The sequence below is a fragment of the Notamacropus eugenii genome, chromosome 2 (assembly GCF_028372415.1).
Source record: "Notamacropus eugenii isolate mMacEug1 chromosome 2, mMacEug1.pri_v2, whole genome shotgun sequence".
Classification (NCBI taxonomy): Eukaryota; Metazoa; Chordata; class Mammalia; order Diprotodontia; family Macropodidae; genus Notamacropus; species Notamacropus eugenii.
In genome coordinates this window covers 51,888,493-51,906,433 of record NC_092873.1, presented here as the reverse complement: position 1 = coordinate 51,906,433, position 17,941 = coordinate 51,888,493, and the positions used below count along the sequence as shown (strand labels likewise).

Sequence of the window (17,941 nt, the reverse complement as noted above, 5' to 3'; positions counted from 1 at the left end):
TTGACCTGGGGGTTCCCTTGATCAGACTTGTGTTTCAAGAAGATTCTTTAGGTAGCCCTCAGGAAGGCCAGTTGGGTTGGGGGAGAGTCTAGGCCCTGGGGGTAGACAAGAGGAGGGAGGGAGGACACGGTGGGGGCCGAGACACAAGGGAAAATCAGAAGGACCATGGAAACCTCCCGACACCCCCAGCTTAGTGAGCCAGCCAACACCTCCCTCCCTGGCCATGCTTCTCATTCCCTCGCTCCCATCGACTCTCCCAGGGAGCGCCCTTGATGCTCGTCCTTCATCATGTTTGATTTCTAGATTCTATCTAATTTTCCCATGTTGTGGCCATTTCTGACCCTCACAATTACACTATGATTATGTAATTTGCCTTTGTTTCCATGACAGGGCCCAGCTCTGATACATTCTGTGGGAGGCCCAGGGGACGGGGCACTCGAGCCCTTACGTTTTTATTATAGAGCAATTGTTCCCCAATCAGTTAGGATTTTAATGTTTGCCTTCACAAAAAAGCGAAACGCGGTTTCACAAATTAATGTTCTTTAACCGTATCTTGAGGGAATTCTTTAATACTGTGTGGTTAATGAAACAATCCTACACTATTCCTTCCAAAATTATTGCTCCCTTACCTTCATCTGATCTAATAATCAAAATATGTCCTCTAGTAACAAGACTTCTCTCATTTTAATTATCTTAACCCCTTGTCGCCAGGAGTCGAGATTGTCCTGCTAGCAAAATCCAGCACAAAGCATATTAGCCCTCGCCAAATGAATGTGCCCAGCTCTCTTACCCCAGAGGAATGGGGTTAATTGAATAAGCTACCTTGTGAAGGGTTTTTTCCCCCCAATGTGTACAATTTGTATTCTTAACTCCAATCCCAGCTAAGAGAGGAGGAGGTTTTGTGAATGAGATCTCTCTGACTGGTATTGGTTGCTTTGCTCGTTAGGGACAGATTGAGAGGGCTGACATTGGGGACTACCTTCAAACAATCCACCACCAAGCTTCACACAGAGCCAAAACAATACGCCAAGCTCTATGCTGGACAACTGGGAATGTAAAACAAAAATAAAGTAGCCTTGTGCTCAAGGTGCTTCCTCTCCCGTAAAAGGGCTCCCGTGTGCACCAAAATAAATAGAGATCATTGGAGAGGGCAACTGCGAACAACCCCGGGGGTGAGGAAGGACTGCCTGGAGGAGGCAGCCCATGAGCGAAGCCCTGAAAGAAGCCAAGGACTTCACTCCAGGCATGAGGCGGCAGCCCAAGCCAAGCCCCAGCAGCAGGAGATGGCGAGCCTGATTAGGAAGAGCCAAGAGCGCATGGAATTGGTCAATCAACATGAAACACCTATTGTGTGCCAGGCACTGGGGATACCAAAAGAGCAAAAGATGGTCCCTGCCCTCAAGGAGCTTCCAGTTGGATGGGGGAGACAAACAACTGGACAAAGATGTGCCATTTATATAATACATTTATTCCTGAAAAGATCTGAGAGGACCTGGGGCCCGTCACTCCCCTTCCTGTGCCTCAGTCTCCCTCCCTGTAAAATGGAAAGGTTGTCTAGACCATCTCTAAGCCGCCTTGCAGCTGCAGACCCCAGATCCATGATCTTTAGGCAAGGTCACTCTTCACACAGTGTCCATGGTGCATCTGTTTGGGAAGAGAAGTCTCTACTCAGAATGCACTTGACCCCTCTGTCTACCTTTTCACAAACAGGCAGATCCCAGCATAAGCACACGTGACCCATGAACAATTTGGCAATATGAAATGACTCCATCGGCCCTATAAATTTGGGACCTCGTGGGCCGGCTCCTTTGGGAAAATATCATTTCCCAGTAAGTGATTCCCAGCTGTCCTTTGGGGAACAGGCCCGAGGCACCTTTATTAGTTTCCGCTTACTTTGTTTTCATTTCCTGCCCTCTCCTCCTTTTCTAATTATTTTTCCTTCCAGTTTAACACATAGCCCTCTCATCACTGCAGCAGACCAGAAGGAGCCACGGGTACCTGAGAGCATGGGACATGTGCGTGAAATGCCTTCATGGCCCCCACGATGGGCTCCTCCCATGAGGGGTTGTGCCCTGTTTGCTCCACTGTTCACAAGGCAAAGGTTCATCCAGAAGGGGGGCCTTCTGGCCTCTCCTTGTCCCCCACCTCCCCTATTCTTGACATCTACTGCTCATTCTAGTGATTGGGTCACATAGTTGGCTTTGCTGTTGCTTACTTTGTTTTCAGCTCAGTCCATTTTAGTTTCAGCAGAGCCAGGCTACAAAACTCCATGTTTTATGAGGCATCAGGTTGGCATAGTGGGTAGAGCATTAGTTTGGCAATCAGAAAGCCCTGAGTTTGAATCCTCCCTCAGCAAGTCCTTTCATTTTCCTGAGCCTCAGTTTCCTCAACCAGACAATGATGGCATGAGATTTGATAGCCTCTATGATCCTCTGAACCCGTGAAAGGGCAGCATGATATCATGGGCTCATCTGGCCTCAGAGCCAGCCTGGCTGAGGCTCTGAACCTGTTGGTATTCTGGGCCAGCTCAATGACCCCACCTGGGGAGGGGGAGATCCCTAAACCAATAAACCCCCATATCTAGCCCCTGGCCCTTTTTTAATGACCTAGTATGAATAGGAATCCATTACCCTCTGAATATCCACATTTTCTTCCTCCAGATTAATGATTTAATATTTATAAAGTGATAGACTCCTGTCTGCTGAAGTTTGGCAAAATTCTTAGGGACTTGTTGGAGATAAAACCCATTTTTAAAAGGTGCGTAGCTGTCTTCTTCAAGGGTAGTTATTGGCCAGTCCCCTCGCCTGAGAAATTTAATAAATTCTGTGTTAATGCTGTGACCCCCAGGCCACAAAAGCATCAGCCCTCTGGTTGCACCTCACCAGAGCATCACCTGGGCATTTCTTACACTTAGAAGAGTTAAGTCGTTAAAGATTTCCAAGGAGGGCTTTCGATTCCTCCTGAAACCCAATTCCAACTTCCCTTCTCTAATCACAGCCCTTTCTTCAGAAACACGTATCTGCTGTATGACCCTAGGCAGGCCCCTTAACCTCTTTCTGCCTCTATTTCCTCATCTGTAAAATGGGGATAATAATAGCACTTTCCCAGAAGGTTGAGGAGATCGCATGAGGTCTTATTTGTGAAGCCTTCTTTGAATCTTAGAGCTCTATACAAAGGCTCACTGTTATTCGAGTTAGCCACCCAGGGTAGTAGGAACTTGACCAGCCTTGGCCATTGTCATCCCTCCCATTGTCTTAGACCACCCAGTTTTATCTACTTCTCTAATGTCCTGTAGCCGTGGTCCCCAGAATCTCAAGTCCATCCCAGTAACTCTGAGTAATGCAGCATCTTAACCCTCCCTGCTCTTGGAGGCCCCAGGGAAAGGATGAAATAATCACTTTTTTATGAGCACCTTCTGTAGGCTAATGAATCCTCAGTCTATTTAATCATAACTGAAGTCACTATTATAATCTATACATTTGTCAGGAAGGGTTTCAAGGGAACTAGAATAGAGCTACTTCACTCACAAAGAAATGGGTGATAAACTATCCGAAGAGGCCATTTAAATAATCGGCCTCGTTGTGTTCAGTTTCAGAGCTACCAGATTTCTTTCAGGTGAATCAGGAGGCCTGAGCATCTGGGAAAGTAGGACTCTGCTGGGAGGAGAGGGGGTGGGGCCTGATGGGTCTGGGGCTCCTTTCCTTTACCCAAAAGATGTAAGAGATCAACAGAGTTCAGTGGGAGCTACTTAGGGAGAGACAGCCACAGGATCCTGTAGGATGGATCCTTTCATTTCATCTCATTGTTTTCACAAGGTGAATATTTTATGTAGATTTTGTGGTGCAGATGAGCATTAGTCCAATAGTGCTTTGTGTAATTTATAACAAAATAGATGAATATTGGAGGTACAGGCTCAAATTTGTACTGACAGTAGGTGTACTGTCAAGAAAGTCTGGAGACCACAACTCTAGAGGATTCTTCTGAACCACCTCATTATGTGCAGTTCCAACCACAATTATTTGACACTTGTTCCATTGCCAGTTGGGCTGGGCCCCAGTCCCAACCTGCCCTCTCACCTGTGTGCACTGGCAGAGACTGGTCTCTCTCTGTATCCCTCTCTGTTGAAATCTGGCCAGTACCCTCAGGTGCCACATCCTTCATGAGGCCTTCTTCCCCAGATGGTTGGTACCAGCCCATCTCTCTCCCTCTCCTGCCTTTTGAGCTTTGCTATGCACTGAGTTCACTTTATCTTGTATTAATTTTATTTCTACATGTATCTTATTGAGTACCAGCAGTGTCTTGCATATTCTCATCCATTCTAAATTGTTTGTTCAGTTAAATTCTGGATTGTTGACAGCTTAAGTAAAGACACAAATGGGATATATCTGACCAAAACACATTTATTGAGTACCTACTGTGTGCCAGGGGATACAAGCATAAATGGTGAAACAATCCTTATTCCTAATACATATCATGTACACAAATAACAGAAAGTTATTTGTTGAAGCTAACATATTAGAAGAAAGAATCAGGAATGCAGACATCGGGAGAACCTTGGAAGGTGGGTGAGGCCTCACAAGATAAGATTTACTGGAGGGAATTGGAAAACTTACATTTGGATTCAAAAAATCAGCAGCACAAAAACAAAAGGAGAAAGTGCTTTGAGAGAAAAAGACTCGGAGATTAGACTGGACCCTGTGAGTCAGCTTATGCCATGGCAGCCAAAAACGTCTTCTGTTGTGGCATTGAAAGGGACCCCCAGGGCCATCTGATCTAGCCTCCTTGTTTTATGGGTGAAGATTGTGAAGCCCTGTGAAATGAAGAGATCTATGCAGAGTCACAAAAGTAGTCAGCATCTAAGGCAGAGTCTGAACCCTGGGCCTCTAACTCTAGAGAGAACCAACTCCATACATGTTTCTTTAGTGCTATCTACCACATGCCAGCACTGTGCTGAGCACTGACGATACAAAGAAAGATAGGAAGCCATGCCTGCTCTTGAGATTCACGGTCTCATTAGGGAGACGGTAAACAAACAACAGTGTAACAGCAAGACGCAGACAGGAACGATTGGGGGTGTCTCACAGGGTGGCCCTAACATCATGGAGGACCTGGAAAGGCTTCTGGCCTCAGAGTGATGTTGACACCATGCCTAGGGTAGGATTCAAACCCAGATCTTCTCTGCCAGGTCTCCTTCCACCCACCGTATGGTGTCTAGAGCACAGTGCCCAGTAAAGAGTAGGTACATACTCAATGCATGTTGGCTTTAGAGAACACTCCTTAATGAGTAGGAGCTGTCCACTGAAACAGACAGCTTTGGTGGGGAGTGCGCTCCTTGTCTCAGTGAGGACTTTCGCACAGCGTCTGAATGGCCACTTGTCAGGCTTACTGCAGAGGAGGTTCTGATTCAACTAGTAGTTGGTCTCGATCAGAAGTTGTTAATCTCTGTTGGAAGTCCATGAATTTGGATGAAAAAAAATTACTTCTTTATCTTCATTAATCTCTACCCGAAATTTAGCATTTCCTTCAAATATTTAAAAATGCTTTGAGAAGGGATCATCACGGCTTTCCCAGACTGCCAGAAGGTCCAATAGATACAAAAAGGTTAAAAAGCCCTGGTCTAAAGGGCTTCTGATCTAGGATTCTATGCTTTTTTATTTTACTTTTAGTGTTCACTTAAAATAGGTTTTCTCATTTATAATCCTTCTTCACCCCCTCATGCCTCGTTTCCCTACTTCTGTTCACTTTTACATCATGACGGCATGTTTTATGGTTCAGGCTTGAGGGGAAGGATGGATCAAGATTGATTTTTGCACTCTGTGAAACAGACCAGAAAAATGGTAGAGAGGAACATGAGATTAGGCCACTTCCTTCCCCTGTTGCCTCTGACTGGTTTTGTTTTCCTTGTCAAGGAGAGGCATCCAATGCATTCCTTATCGTCACCAATGAGCTGTTCTCAAACTTTGCTGAAAGTAAAGTTTCTTTCTTCTCTCTCTTTTAGCAACTGGAAGAAAAACTGAAAGGACAGGCTGATTATGAAGACGTGAAGAAAGAGTTAAAGTAAGTGTCAGCTGCTGACGTTACACTGTTTGCAGGCTGGGGTCTTGGATGCTGGTTTAAAAAAAAGCCATAAATAGATGGGTCTAACTGGAGCAGACTTATTGATTAATCACGCATTTATCAAGCACCTGCTAGGTGCTAAGTATTGGGAATACAGAGAGAAGAGGAAACAGTCCTCCCCCTCTGGAACCTTCCATTCTACTAGGGGAGATGATAGACCCATGGATAAATAGGTAAAAAATAATGCAAGGCAATTTTCAGGGGCAGGCACTGGCAGCGGAACAAGGGAGGAAGCAGAAAAAGCATGAAGGAGAAAATGTCATTTGAGCAGAGTTTTGAAGGAAACCAGAGATTAAAAAAAAAATAGTGGGAAAGAGAGCATGAGGAATTAGTAGCTAGGGCTGTTAGCTAGATCTTCAGATGAGAGATGGGGCATCAGAAGGAACCCCAAGGCTGTATTATCCAAGCCCAAGGAAACTCAGAAAAGTGAAGTCAGGGCTTACCTGGTCATGCAGGTGAAGAGCAGGCCATGCACCAGGAGGCTTTGAACTCAGCTCTGCCTCCTGGTGCACTGATCAGTGCGTAACGTCCAACCCACATAGAGCACTTTGAGGTTTGCACAACACTTCATACATGGGAAGGAATGTCCCCATTTTACAGATGAGGACACTGACACTCAGTGAGGTTGAGCCTTAAGTAGGGGAGATTTGAACCCATACCTTCCTGCCTCCCAAGGTAGCACTTTCTACCATATAACACCTGACTGCTTAGGTGTTGATATCATAGGTAGGGTATATATCTCTGCCCTCAGCCCTGACTGAATTCTGATCCTTTGGGGAAGTTGGTGAACTTTTGATGGCATGGACATCATTGCCATTTTGATCCATGGTACCAGCAGCACAAAACAAAACCACCAAGCGTGATCCCCTCTACCTCCCCATGACTTCTCTAAATTTAAACTGTCCTAAGTACCCAGAATTCTGTGGATACTGATGGCATTTTCATTTCTTAACTTGCAAATATACAACCAAAGTGAGGAGGAAAAAGTATTCTAATCAAGTGTACTTGGATTTCTAGAATTTCTTAGGTTATTGGGGGGAGGGGCTTTTTAATTTTTTTAGGAGGGGGTTAAAAAAAGCTCCCAGAGATGCCAGAGTGGAAACAGTTCTTAGGAAAGTCAGGACAGTGAGTCTATGCTGCCACCATCTCGTCCCTCATCCTTGGCCTGTTTTCAACAGGATTCTATGAAATAAAATGATCTAAGTCAATAATAGGATCAAAGATCCAGGAATTAAAACTGACCCCAGAGGCCAAAAAGTCCATCCCCCTCATTTTACAGTTGAGGAAGCAGAGGCCCATGGAAGTTAAGTGACTGAGAATCAGAGAACCCTGGATCAGGAGGTAGTCCAGCCTCCCTCCCCTTTTATAGATGGGGATACTGAGGCCCAGGGCAGGGAGGCGATGACCCCAGGTCCCATCGGGTGCAAGCAGGGCAGAGCTTGCCCCTCCACTTTAGAGCCACTTGGTTCTTGTGGGTGTACATGGATGACTGTCACCATAAAGGTGCCATGAGAGGAAAAGGGTTTAAAAATAAAAGATGTGAATCCAGATTCAGAGTGAAGTGTTGCTTCTAACTGCCAGGATGTGCAGGGGCTCTAGACCCTTCCCTGGCGATACAGCACTTTCAGTGCCACAGGGTGGGAACCAAAGGTAAGCTCTCAGAAGCCTGAGGCTGTTCGTCAGCCTGGCACAGTGGGTTGGCCGGCTTGTCCAGGGTCCATCCCATCTCAGGTTCCCTGATGCACACCTGTCTGCTGGGAGAGTGAGAGAAGATTCTCTCCTCTGCTCTCCTTCCTTTTCGCTTTTCTGTCCTCTCTTCTTTCTTTTTTCTCTTCTCTCCTCTTTTTTCTTCTTTTCTCTTCTTTCTTCTCTTTCTTCCTCTTCTTTCTTTTCTCTGTCTCACATACACTCACATACTTTATTTTTATATTTAAAAATATCTCTCATGAAAACTTCTGGGATGTGTTTTCCATCCTCTCCAGTGTAGTAATTTAAAGAAATTTAAATTCCACAGAAAAGAGTGAAACTTGAAATAGCTAATAACTCCCATGACCCTCAGCTTCTGAGCTTCTCTAGAAAACAGTCAAATAAATCAAAGCAGTTCATTCCAGTAATTAGTGAGCTTCCCTCATAAAAGGGCCATTGTCACAAAGAAGTAGGGCCATCATGTTCTTGGCTGATGAGAATTATGACAAAGTAGTGAAAGGTTGGGAGAAAGGAGAGTGGTCAGACCACTGACCCTTAAGTCAGGACAAGCTGGGCTCCAGTGCCACGCAGGACCCTAACTGGGTGGCCTAGACAAGTTCCTTCATATTTCATTTCCCCAGGCACCTCTCTTAGATGGTAATTTGCAGGGGCCACTTTGCCTCTTTAGGGGAAACATCTCCACCAGAAATTCCTAAAACCAATGAAATAGCAAGTTAAGACCCCAGGTCTCCACCCCTTCAATAGGGAGCACACACTCTCTCACCCTGGGCCATTGAATTAACCTCTCAGTCCCCAAGGCAGCTCCCTTGACTCAAGAGTTGAAGAGTGGCTGGCTCCTTCCCAGGCATTGCCCACTTCAATCAATGCCATCTTTGCCTCCATCCCAACCTTGCCCCTACAAAGCCAGGAAGAATTCTTTCTCTCAGTCTACTAGTCACTGACCCTTTCAGCTCTGTTGAGGACAGTACCAATCCCTTCAGGCTCCTGCCTCTGCTTAGGTTAGGAAGCTAGAAGAGAAAGTGCTGCCTTGAAGCGTTCGGGGTCAGAAAATAGTCTGTACCCCTGCAGCCCAGATTCTTGAGGATCACTGTCTCAGCTAGTCCAGTGGTGCAGGGTCCACCTTGTACTTGAGACACGATGGTTGTTCTGCCCTCTTGTCCTGCTTCAGTAGAGCTTTCTCTTCCCTTCAGGCTTCACAAATAAATTCATGTTGCTCCTGACAGCTTAAAATGCTCTCTCCTGATTAACCTGTAAATTTATACTCTCAAATGGCCTGGCAGGATTGCCTATGGAATGATTTACGTGGCGCTTGAGAAATTTTCTCTCTGTCCAATAAGTAGTTTGAATAGTTATTCTATATTCATTATCAGATTATATTACTGCTATGAAAGTTGTTAAAGTTGTCACTTATGGTGTTCCTGGAGAGTCCAAAATGAGCATGTTAATGCTCATTAGTGTAGCTGCTGTGAAATAGAATAACTAGAAACTGAAACCATCCATCTTGTCCTTTGCAGCATCCTAAAATCCATGGAATTCACCCCCTCTGACGGTGCCGGGACCCAGGTACTGAATCTGATTTTGACTTTCGCCTTGTCGTTCCGATTACCACTGTTGTTTCTCACTTCCTAGAACTACTATTTAAGGACTATGTCCCACTAGCCTAAAACTCTTCTCTTTTTACAGAAATTACTGACACTTAATTGATCGCTGGTGCTATGGTCCGATTTGCAGCTTACTTGAACGTTTAGCCTTGTTAATGCAAATTGTCTTTAATTAAGTAGAAGGAAAGAGAGAGACAGAGGTGTTATTAATGTTTTTTGAATTAGAAAGTTGCTCAGATTAAATTACATCACAATTTAACTAAGAACATGGATAAATAAAATTTAGGATTGATTGTCAGCAATTTAAAAAAAAATCAGGTTAATATTGATTGCTGGAATATCCATATTTAAAGAAATCTGAGTTTCCCGTTCCTTTGAGTTGGGAAGGCAAAGGAACAGCATGCTGACGTTCATGCATTTTAATCTGACTCCAGATGGAAAGTCATCAAATGGATTCTTTCTCCTGGAATTCCAAAGGGAGCTGCCACCAGCATGGTGGGTCTGAAAGGATTGCTTTGAGTTTGACTTTCTGATGGCTTGTTGTGAGCTAAATGGCCAGTTGCTCAGCCATATTGAGTGTTCAGATGGTTTGAAGTTGAAGACAAACTTTAAAGATGTAATTAATTCTCTGGTAGTAGAAAGATAATTTCGACCACCAGGGTTTCATTAAAACTAAAATTTAAAAATAAGAACGAGAGCTTTTTGGAATACTTCCAGTGAAAATGCTAGCACTCATAAAGTTTGAGTTCATCTAACACCAGATGGGGATCTGAGGAACCACCACTTGTTACTTTGTAACTTTGGTCAAATGTCTGGTGGGGCCTGATGAACACTTCATCAACTAGTCACTCAGGAAGCATTTGTTAAGGACCTGCCTTGGGCCAGGCACCATGCTAGGTTCTAAAGGGACAAAGTGGAACAGTCACTGTCCTCAAGGGGCTTCCATTCCAAAGTTTTGATTTTATTATTAGGCTGGTAATATGAATAGAAAGTTTTAAGTCCATAGCTGTCCAATCAAAAGAGAAAACCAGCATAAATCTCCCCACCCTACCTCTAGGCTCCCATCACTGGATCAAACAGGAGTTTCTGATCCTTACCAAATCCCTTCTCGTTAGCCCAGTGTGAACCTTTCCCCTGCTTCAGATGACATGATTGATCACGGAAGTAAAGACATGTTTTGACTTGGGTCTAGGATGCATCCAAGCCGCTGGAAGTCTTACTGCTGGAGAAGAACCGCTCTCTGCAGTCGGAGAACGCCACCCTGCGAATTACCAATAGTGACCTGAGCGGTAGGTTCATGGGATCTCGATTCTGGCACTTGGTTAATTTTCCAGGGTGTTCTAGGAAGAGGAAAGTGAAACGTGAGTTTGGGACAAAAAGATCAGTGGACTGCAAGGTCCTCGAGTCCTAGGGAAACAGTTTCCTCCTTCCTCCCTGTTGGTAGAATGGATAAGAGGATGAACATGGTAGAATTTGTAGTTGCAGTAGATCACTGTAGAGGACGTTTCAAGGTGGTAGACCAAGTGGGAGATTTAAAGGATGCTTTCTCCACTAATCCTTTTCTAGCTCTGCTGCCAAGAGCAAAAAATCGAGGTCGGCCTGTTTTCTTTGGTGTTCCAGTAGCCACGCCTCTTCCTTCCCTTCCCCAATCTCAGGGAAGGTTCTTTGCTTTGGTCAGCGTTTCTGGGTGGGGGGAGGCTGCCCCCCACGCTTGGCCTCTTTTAACTCTTTGTGTAACTGGTTGGAGTCCTAGCTTTTCGGGACTGGCTGTGCTTCTGGTCTGGGAGTTGGGAAAACATTTCAAGGTGTCCGATGATGTTGCCTCCTTAAGAATGTGTGTGCCTTCACTCCGATAGACATCTCACAGTGCCTCCTCCTCAAAGCCAGGTGTTTGAGAGAATCCATTGGTCCACAAATGTCAGTGCTTGCTGCTCCAGGTCAGGCAGGGCTCCTCGGGGAGTAGCTCCACTAACGGCCCTGCCGCGTGCGCCCTGTCGACTCTTTACTGTGTGTGGTACCGCGCTTCATGTAACACTGAGAATTTCAGTTTCTGTAAAAAGGGGATTCTCCAGGCTGCAACGTACAAGAAAGGTGCAAACATGAAAATGCATGTTGCTTGTTTTGGGGGGCCTTGTTTGGCTGATTAAAATTTCAATTTACAAACCAACCAACCAACACACCTCATTGGCCCTTGTAAAAATCTGCACTACTTTCCCTTTTGCGGGGCAAACTTTGCATTTTGATCTTGGTTTTTCCCTTTTAATCCCCCATAATGCATTATGTTTGACCTTCCTTGTAGGGTCAGCCAGGAGAAAAGGGAAAGACCAGCCTGAGAATCCGCGCCCTGGAGCTTTGCCGGCCTCCCCTCCTTCTCAGTTGCCCCGCAACCCAGGGGAGCAGGTTTCCAATACTAATGGTACACACCAGTTCTCACCAACGGGTTTAAGTCAAGACTTTTTCAGCTCATCCCTGGCAAGCCCCAGCCTACCCCTGGCTTCTACAGGAAAATTTGCACTAAACTCTCTCCTCCAGCGACAGCTAATGCAGTCCTTCTACTCCAAGGCCATGCAGGAAGCCGGAAGCACAAGCATGATTTTTCCAACAGGTCAATACAGCACAAACTCCATCCCCTCCCAAAGTCCATTACAACAAAGCCCCGACGTAAACGGCCTGGCTCCATCTCCCAGCCAGTCCGAAAGCGCCGGCAGCGTCTCCGAAGGCGAGGAGATGGACACAGCCGAGATTGCACGCCAGGTGAAAGAACAGTTGATCAAGCACAATATTGGACAGCGGATATTTGGACATTATGTCTTGGGACTGTCGCAAGGGTCTGTGAGCGAGATCCTGGCCCGGCCAAAGCCGTGGAACAAGCTGACTGTGCGGGGCAAGGAGCCGTTCCACAAGATGAAGCAGTTCCTGTCAGACGAGCAGAACATCTTGGCTCTCCGGAGCATCCAGGGCCGACAAAGAGGTGAGAGCCCTTCCCTGTTGGGAGGACACGTGGGGACTGTGGCGCCAGAACCTTAATATCAAGCGTCAGTTTCAGCTCTCTGCTCCCGCCAGTCAGTAACCTAGGCAGCGGAAGTCGCTAGCCTTTGGAAACCTCTCCTTCCTGGCTTGTGCACTAATCACAGTAATTATCGTGATAACTCTAACAGTATCCATAACCACACATTTCCATAGTGCTTTCAATCTGACAAAGCTTTTAACATCTCTTAACACCACCCTGGGATAAGGTCACGTGAGTAGTGTGACCGCCATTGGGCCAAGGAGAAAGTTGAAATCAAGAGAGCTGACATGAGTCACCCATGGTCAAGCCGGTCCTAAGGGTCAGAGCTAAGCTTTTGAACCCAAGTCTCCTGACATTCCATGCACTACGCTTCCCCTTATGTGTTACTGCTCTCAAGGGCAAGATCGTTCAGTCTGTTTAATGAGCAGAGGTCAGTTTGGACCCCGGCAAAGAGCTAATTTGGGTTGACCTCAAGTCCAATGAAAGTCCATGGGCTTAGAAGAGTTCAGAGACAGCACTGAGCACGGAAGGAGAAGGTTCCAGCCAAGAATTCTAGTCTCCAGCCCATCCTTGAAAGAGGTTCCCTAGCTCTAGCTGTCTTATTCTGTCTGTGACCTTGTGGTAGGTCTCCATATTGGGAAATCCATCCATGCTTACATTCCACAGGGATCCAAGAGCCTTCATTTGACTCCCTGAGAAAAGGGCTTTTGCTAAGTCAGCCATATCCCCAAGGAAGGGATGGAAGGGATTTGAGATGTTCTGATGCAGCCCTTTGGTTTTCCAGATGGGGAAACAGGCCCAGAGATGGCAAGGACTTAGCCAGGGCCACACAGATACAGAGGATAATAGATAGACTCACAGACCTAGGGCTCAAAAGGGCCTCAGTGCCTTCTTAGTCTAACTTCCTCATTTTACAGATGAGGGAAACTAAGGCCCAGAGGAAGGAAGTGATTGGCCTTTCTTTGGTAAAAAAGAATAGTTTATAAAGAAAACATTAATACAAAAGGTATATTCAAATGTCAGACTTTTGAAACATCGCAAAATTTAGATTTTTAACAAAGCAGGAGGATTTTCCCACATCCTCAATTTGCAGCAAGCATGTAGAGGTGTTCATATAAATTAAATGTCTCCAAATGATAAGTGTGGTGGTTTGCTGGGGGATGGGGGAGGGTGGAGGAGTTGTGGGACAGGGTGGGTCTCTGAGAAGGTTCTCTTTCTTTGTAAAACCTCTTCATTTTATTACGTATCTTCAGGCTTGTATTTATTAGGTCTTGTTTTGAAAACCTCTCTGGCCATTCTCTCTGTCAGTCCGGTTTAGGACCTCTTCCCAGTGCCCAAGTCCCCAACCCTTTGAATCGTTCCATTCAGGGGCAGCTTCCTCACCTTCATGTCCCAGCCCATGTTGTCACCACCACCGTCCCCGGATTGTTTTGTTCTTACCACACTTGTTTTTCAACAGAAAATCCAGGCCAGAACCTGAACAGACTATTTCAGGAAGTGCCGAAGCGAAGAAATGGGTCTGAAGGTATGTCACCTGCAGGTGTGTCTTTGCGCTCCCTCACCTCGGCAGCAGCGTGCGCGCAGTAGTTAGTGGGGTCTTTTTGTTAAAACTGTGCAGTTTGATTCTGGCCTGGAATCTGATGGAAAAACAGAGCTAGTAAGTATAAAACAACGCATGGGTTAGACCGCACCGTTCCCCCCACTCTATCTTCAGCATATACGGATGTGGACATCGAAAAAGAGAGAAGCAGAGGGCCTGCTATTTCAAGGAGTCTCCCTTCCCCGCCCCCATCAAAACACACAGATAACAGGGCTCCCGTTTTCCTGTGAGCAGGTGAAATGAGACATCACATGCAGAAAAGTAGCGTTTGTGGGTAAAACCAGACGTCACTGATTCCTCCTGCTTTTATCTAAAGAAATACCATTCAAGCATGTATTAAGCTGCATACCTGGCACTGTGCTAAGTTTTGGGGTTATAAAAATGAAATTATCCCTGACTAGAAGGGGAGCAATCAGTCAGGAAGCATTTATTAAGCACCTGTTATATACCCAGCACCCATACAAGGTGCTAAAGAAACAGAAGCAAAAAATGAAATAGCCTCTACCCTCAAAGGACCTACATTCAATAGGAGGCTACAATCAATTAATTGAGTAGCCCTTATTAAGCACCTACTGTGTACCTGACGCTTGTGCTTGGTGTTGGGAACAAAAATGAAATAGGCTGTGCATGCACACACACACTCACACACAAACATACATAAGTATGTATGTATGTATATGTGTATAAAATCACCAGGCATTTATTAAGCACCAACTGTGTGCCAGCTGGAGTGTACCTTAAGTCCTGGAGATACAAAGGCATACTAATGGTGTAGGACAAATCCCAGATATTTGAGTGTTCTTCCTCAATCTTGGTCACTACACTCTTTGGAGCTACTCTTTACAGAGGCATTGACGTCTCTTGGCACCAGCGGCTTAATTTGGGGTCCAAAGGGGCAACAAGGGGAGAAAGCTGACCTTAGAGTCAGGAAGATGTGATTTGGCAGCTTTGCCCCTAACACGTCCTAGCCAGGTGACCTTAGATGTGCCACGTGAGCTCCCTGAGTGCCCCCAACAACTCCCTCTGTCTCTGCTCTGGCCCCCGGAGAGGATGTGACCCAGATTGGTTTCTGCAATCTAGTGGACTCTGCATTCTTCTCTCTGGGAATTGGGAGAGTCCTCTTTCCTTGCTTTAAAAAAAAAACAACAAAGTGAAATCCTCCCATTGCTGGGGAAGCGTGTTGACAGATGTTGAAACTTTAAAATTAAATCTCTTGACTCTTTACCTTATACAACCTGAAGATTAAAACTAACCAGAATTAACTCTGCTTTCTGCTAAAAATGTTTTCTATTTTAGATTCCAGCCTTGAATAAATGTACAGTGTATGAATTTGATTGCAAACCAAATCAGCTGGGGTAGTTGTTTCTAAATGGTTTTAATGAGACTATCTCACCTTTTGCTGTTAAAAGAAATATGAATTGACAAATTTCTTTTGCCCTCCTTCAAAATCTAGCAAAGTCCTCCTAGGCTGCAGCCCCCTGACCCGGGGACTTGTCCAGCATGAGTCAATACAAAGTTCAAAGTTCCCCTCTCCTTATTAAAATACTACTTGTTTTAGAATATATAATACAGGAATAATTTCCTGCAAGGTGTCACAATCCATGGTATGAGCAGGTAAATGTCTGGTCATTACAAAGGCCTGCCTGGCACCAGTTTCTGCTCCAGGGGCCATTTGTCAGAATGACCTCCCCCCTTGCCGTGGTCTTTGCTTTAGAATGGGTAGTTCACATCGTCCATTTTGTTTCTCCCCACAGGTAACATCACGACTCGGATCCGAACCACTGAAACTGGCTCTGATGAAGCCATCAAGTCAATTCTGGAGCAAGCCAAAAGGGAACTACAAGTACAGAAAACAGGTACGGATGGAAGGCCAGACAGACAGCTTCCCTGTGTGCTACCACACATCATTCAAGCAGTCCTAGTAGGTTTGCTAGTCACAGCCACTGAGTCTGCTGTAACAGCCCTTGACTCTATGGCTTCAGACTGAGTGAGGGGGGCGCCTCAGGTGCACTGGGGGTGCCTGCTTGGTATGCATTTTGCCCAGGCTCATGGTCGATTTTTTTCCCAACTCTTCTGTGACTTTTGAGCCAAAACCCAATTGTAGCCTACAGCCTTCTTGTTAAGCAGGAGACTGTGGAATAATTATTTTCACACTGAGCAGTTTATTCACTTAAAATTTGTTCTTAGGCTCATTTTAAAGATGCTTTTGACTTTGCTACAGTTTCAAATGGGCTTCCTTTCACACAGCACCTGCCCCAGTTATCTTGGGCCTACATGCAGTGAAAGCATTTTCCATTCCCCACCCTGTCTGGGCCCCTTCCCTGATCCTCCTTCCCCACTTTAGGAACCAGCACTGTATGAGCAAATGCTTTGAATTTACATGTCTCTCGATTATAGCATGGACTTATTACTTAGATGTGGTACTTGGAGAAGAAAACTAACCTTATAGCAAAATGGCACTGCTGGACTGATGTATTTAATATCTGCTCAATATAATTTTATTTTGAGAACGCTTATGATTAGATTTCTAATTTTGAAACACGACAGAACCTCATTCTTTTAGGTGTGGGCCTCTTTACCCTTTCTTGTATCATGGACCCTTTGGGCATCCTTGTGAAGTCTGTAGGGCCCTCGCAGGGTCATTCTTCCTAATCACATAAAAAATATAGATAGGATTGCAAAGGAAAACCGTTATATTGAAATACAGTTAGCCACATATTTTTATGAGGGGTAAGATCAAACAAGTTCACAGAAGCCCTGCTTTCAATAAATCAGAAGGAAGGAAAAGAATACATTTTAGCTTTTCTCCTCGTGAGTTTTGATACAGTTTGATGAATGAGGCTGCAAATTCCTTTAAAATGCTGTGGCATTGAAGAAAGAATCAGTGCCTGGATTATGAATGTTAGAAGTAAGCTTTGCTAGTTCAAGCTTTTCCTATTCTCAGGGTGTGGGACGCTGGACTTGGATTCAAGAAGACCACCAGCTGATTGCCTAAGTTCAAGTCACTTCACACTTAATGTGACTAAGTTCAAAGTCACAGTTTCTTCATCTGTCATGTGATGACCTTTGCCTCTGCTCCAGGGTTCTCTCTCATTTGCCCATTGAGGTCTTTGTCTTATCCTAAAAGTCCTTGTGCCACCATCACCCCCATGTCTTCAAGCACATGTCACATGGCCAGATTGTTTTGTCACAGCTGGCCCATGGTGCTGAGCCATCCAGCGCCAGATGAGCCAATAGCATCATTCCCCTAGTTTGAGCTACAAATCTCCCACTATTGAGGAAAGAGATATTCTTCTTCCTTGATCCTTTGCCCAAAAGGGGAAGAGTTTATTAGGCTGGTCATGATCCATCAGCCACACCGTTCCTGGGACAGAAAGCCTTAGTGTAACATCTGGAGATTATCTGTCCCTAAAGAAGGGTACCTGAAAATCAGGGTAATGCACAGAGCTGTATTTGACAGCTCCACCTTCACTTTACAAATAAGGAAACAAGACAAGAAGTTATTTGATTTCAGTCAACAATTCTTAAGTCCCTGCCCTATCCCAAACATGGTGCTAGACCCCAGGGATGATGATGTAAACAAAGCTTCACTGCCCAAGGTCACATATCTGGACAGGTTCAGGCCTAGAATCCTGATGGTCCAGCAATTCCAGTTGAATTCCCTTTTCCACAGTAACGAGTGGTTGACCTTATTCCATGCTCTTATGATAAATAGGAGCTTTTTGTAAAGTGATCCAAAGTTGCCCATGAATGTTACTGGCTTCACTACAGAATTTAATAAAAAATTTATGTCCCCTGGTAGACTGGCTACATGGGTGCCAGACATGGGGCTCCATAGCCTCTGACACAAGCAGAAAGAAGATAGGCCAGCCACCGAATGCTCTTTCCAACCTGCGTGATTTAATA

The 17,941-nt window shown here is 45.2% G+C and overlaps 1 protein-coding gene across 12 annotated transcripts in view; it reads left to right on the top strand.

Annotated features, from left to right (window-relative positions):
* The window catches only part of CUX1 (cut like homeobox 1), a 433,849-nt gene that overhangs the window by 321,735 nt on the left and 94,173 nt on the right, over positions 1 to 17,941 (top strand). For 5 of the 12 annotated variants that reach the window (XM_072640310.1, XM_072640309.1, XM_072640314.1 and 2 more), the window contains 6 exons: positions 5,999 to 6,057; positions 9,339 to 9,387; positions 10,618 to 10,714; positions 11,725 to 12,396; positions 13,895 to 13,960; positions 15,790 to 15,891. In XM_072640310.1, the coding sequence (XP_072496411.1) occupies positions 5,999 to 6,057; positions 9,339 to 9,387; positions 10,618 to 10,714; positions 11,725 to 12,396; positions 13,895 to 13,960; positions 15,790 to 15,891 (1,045 nt within the window). The remainder of the gene's footprint in view (positions 1 to 5,998; positions 6,058 to 9,338; positions 9,388 to 10,617; positions 10,715 to 11,724; positions 12,397 to 13,894; positions 13,961 to 15,789; positions 15,892 to 17,941) is intronic. The other 7 variants (XM_072640319.1, XM_072640318.1, XM_072640317.1 and 4 more) reach the window with 4 other exon arrangements.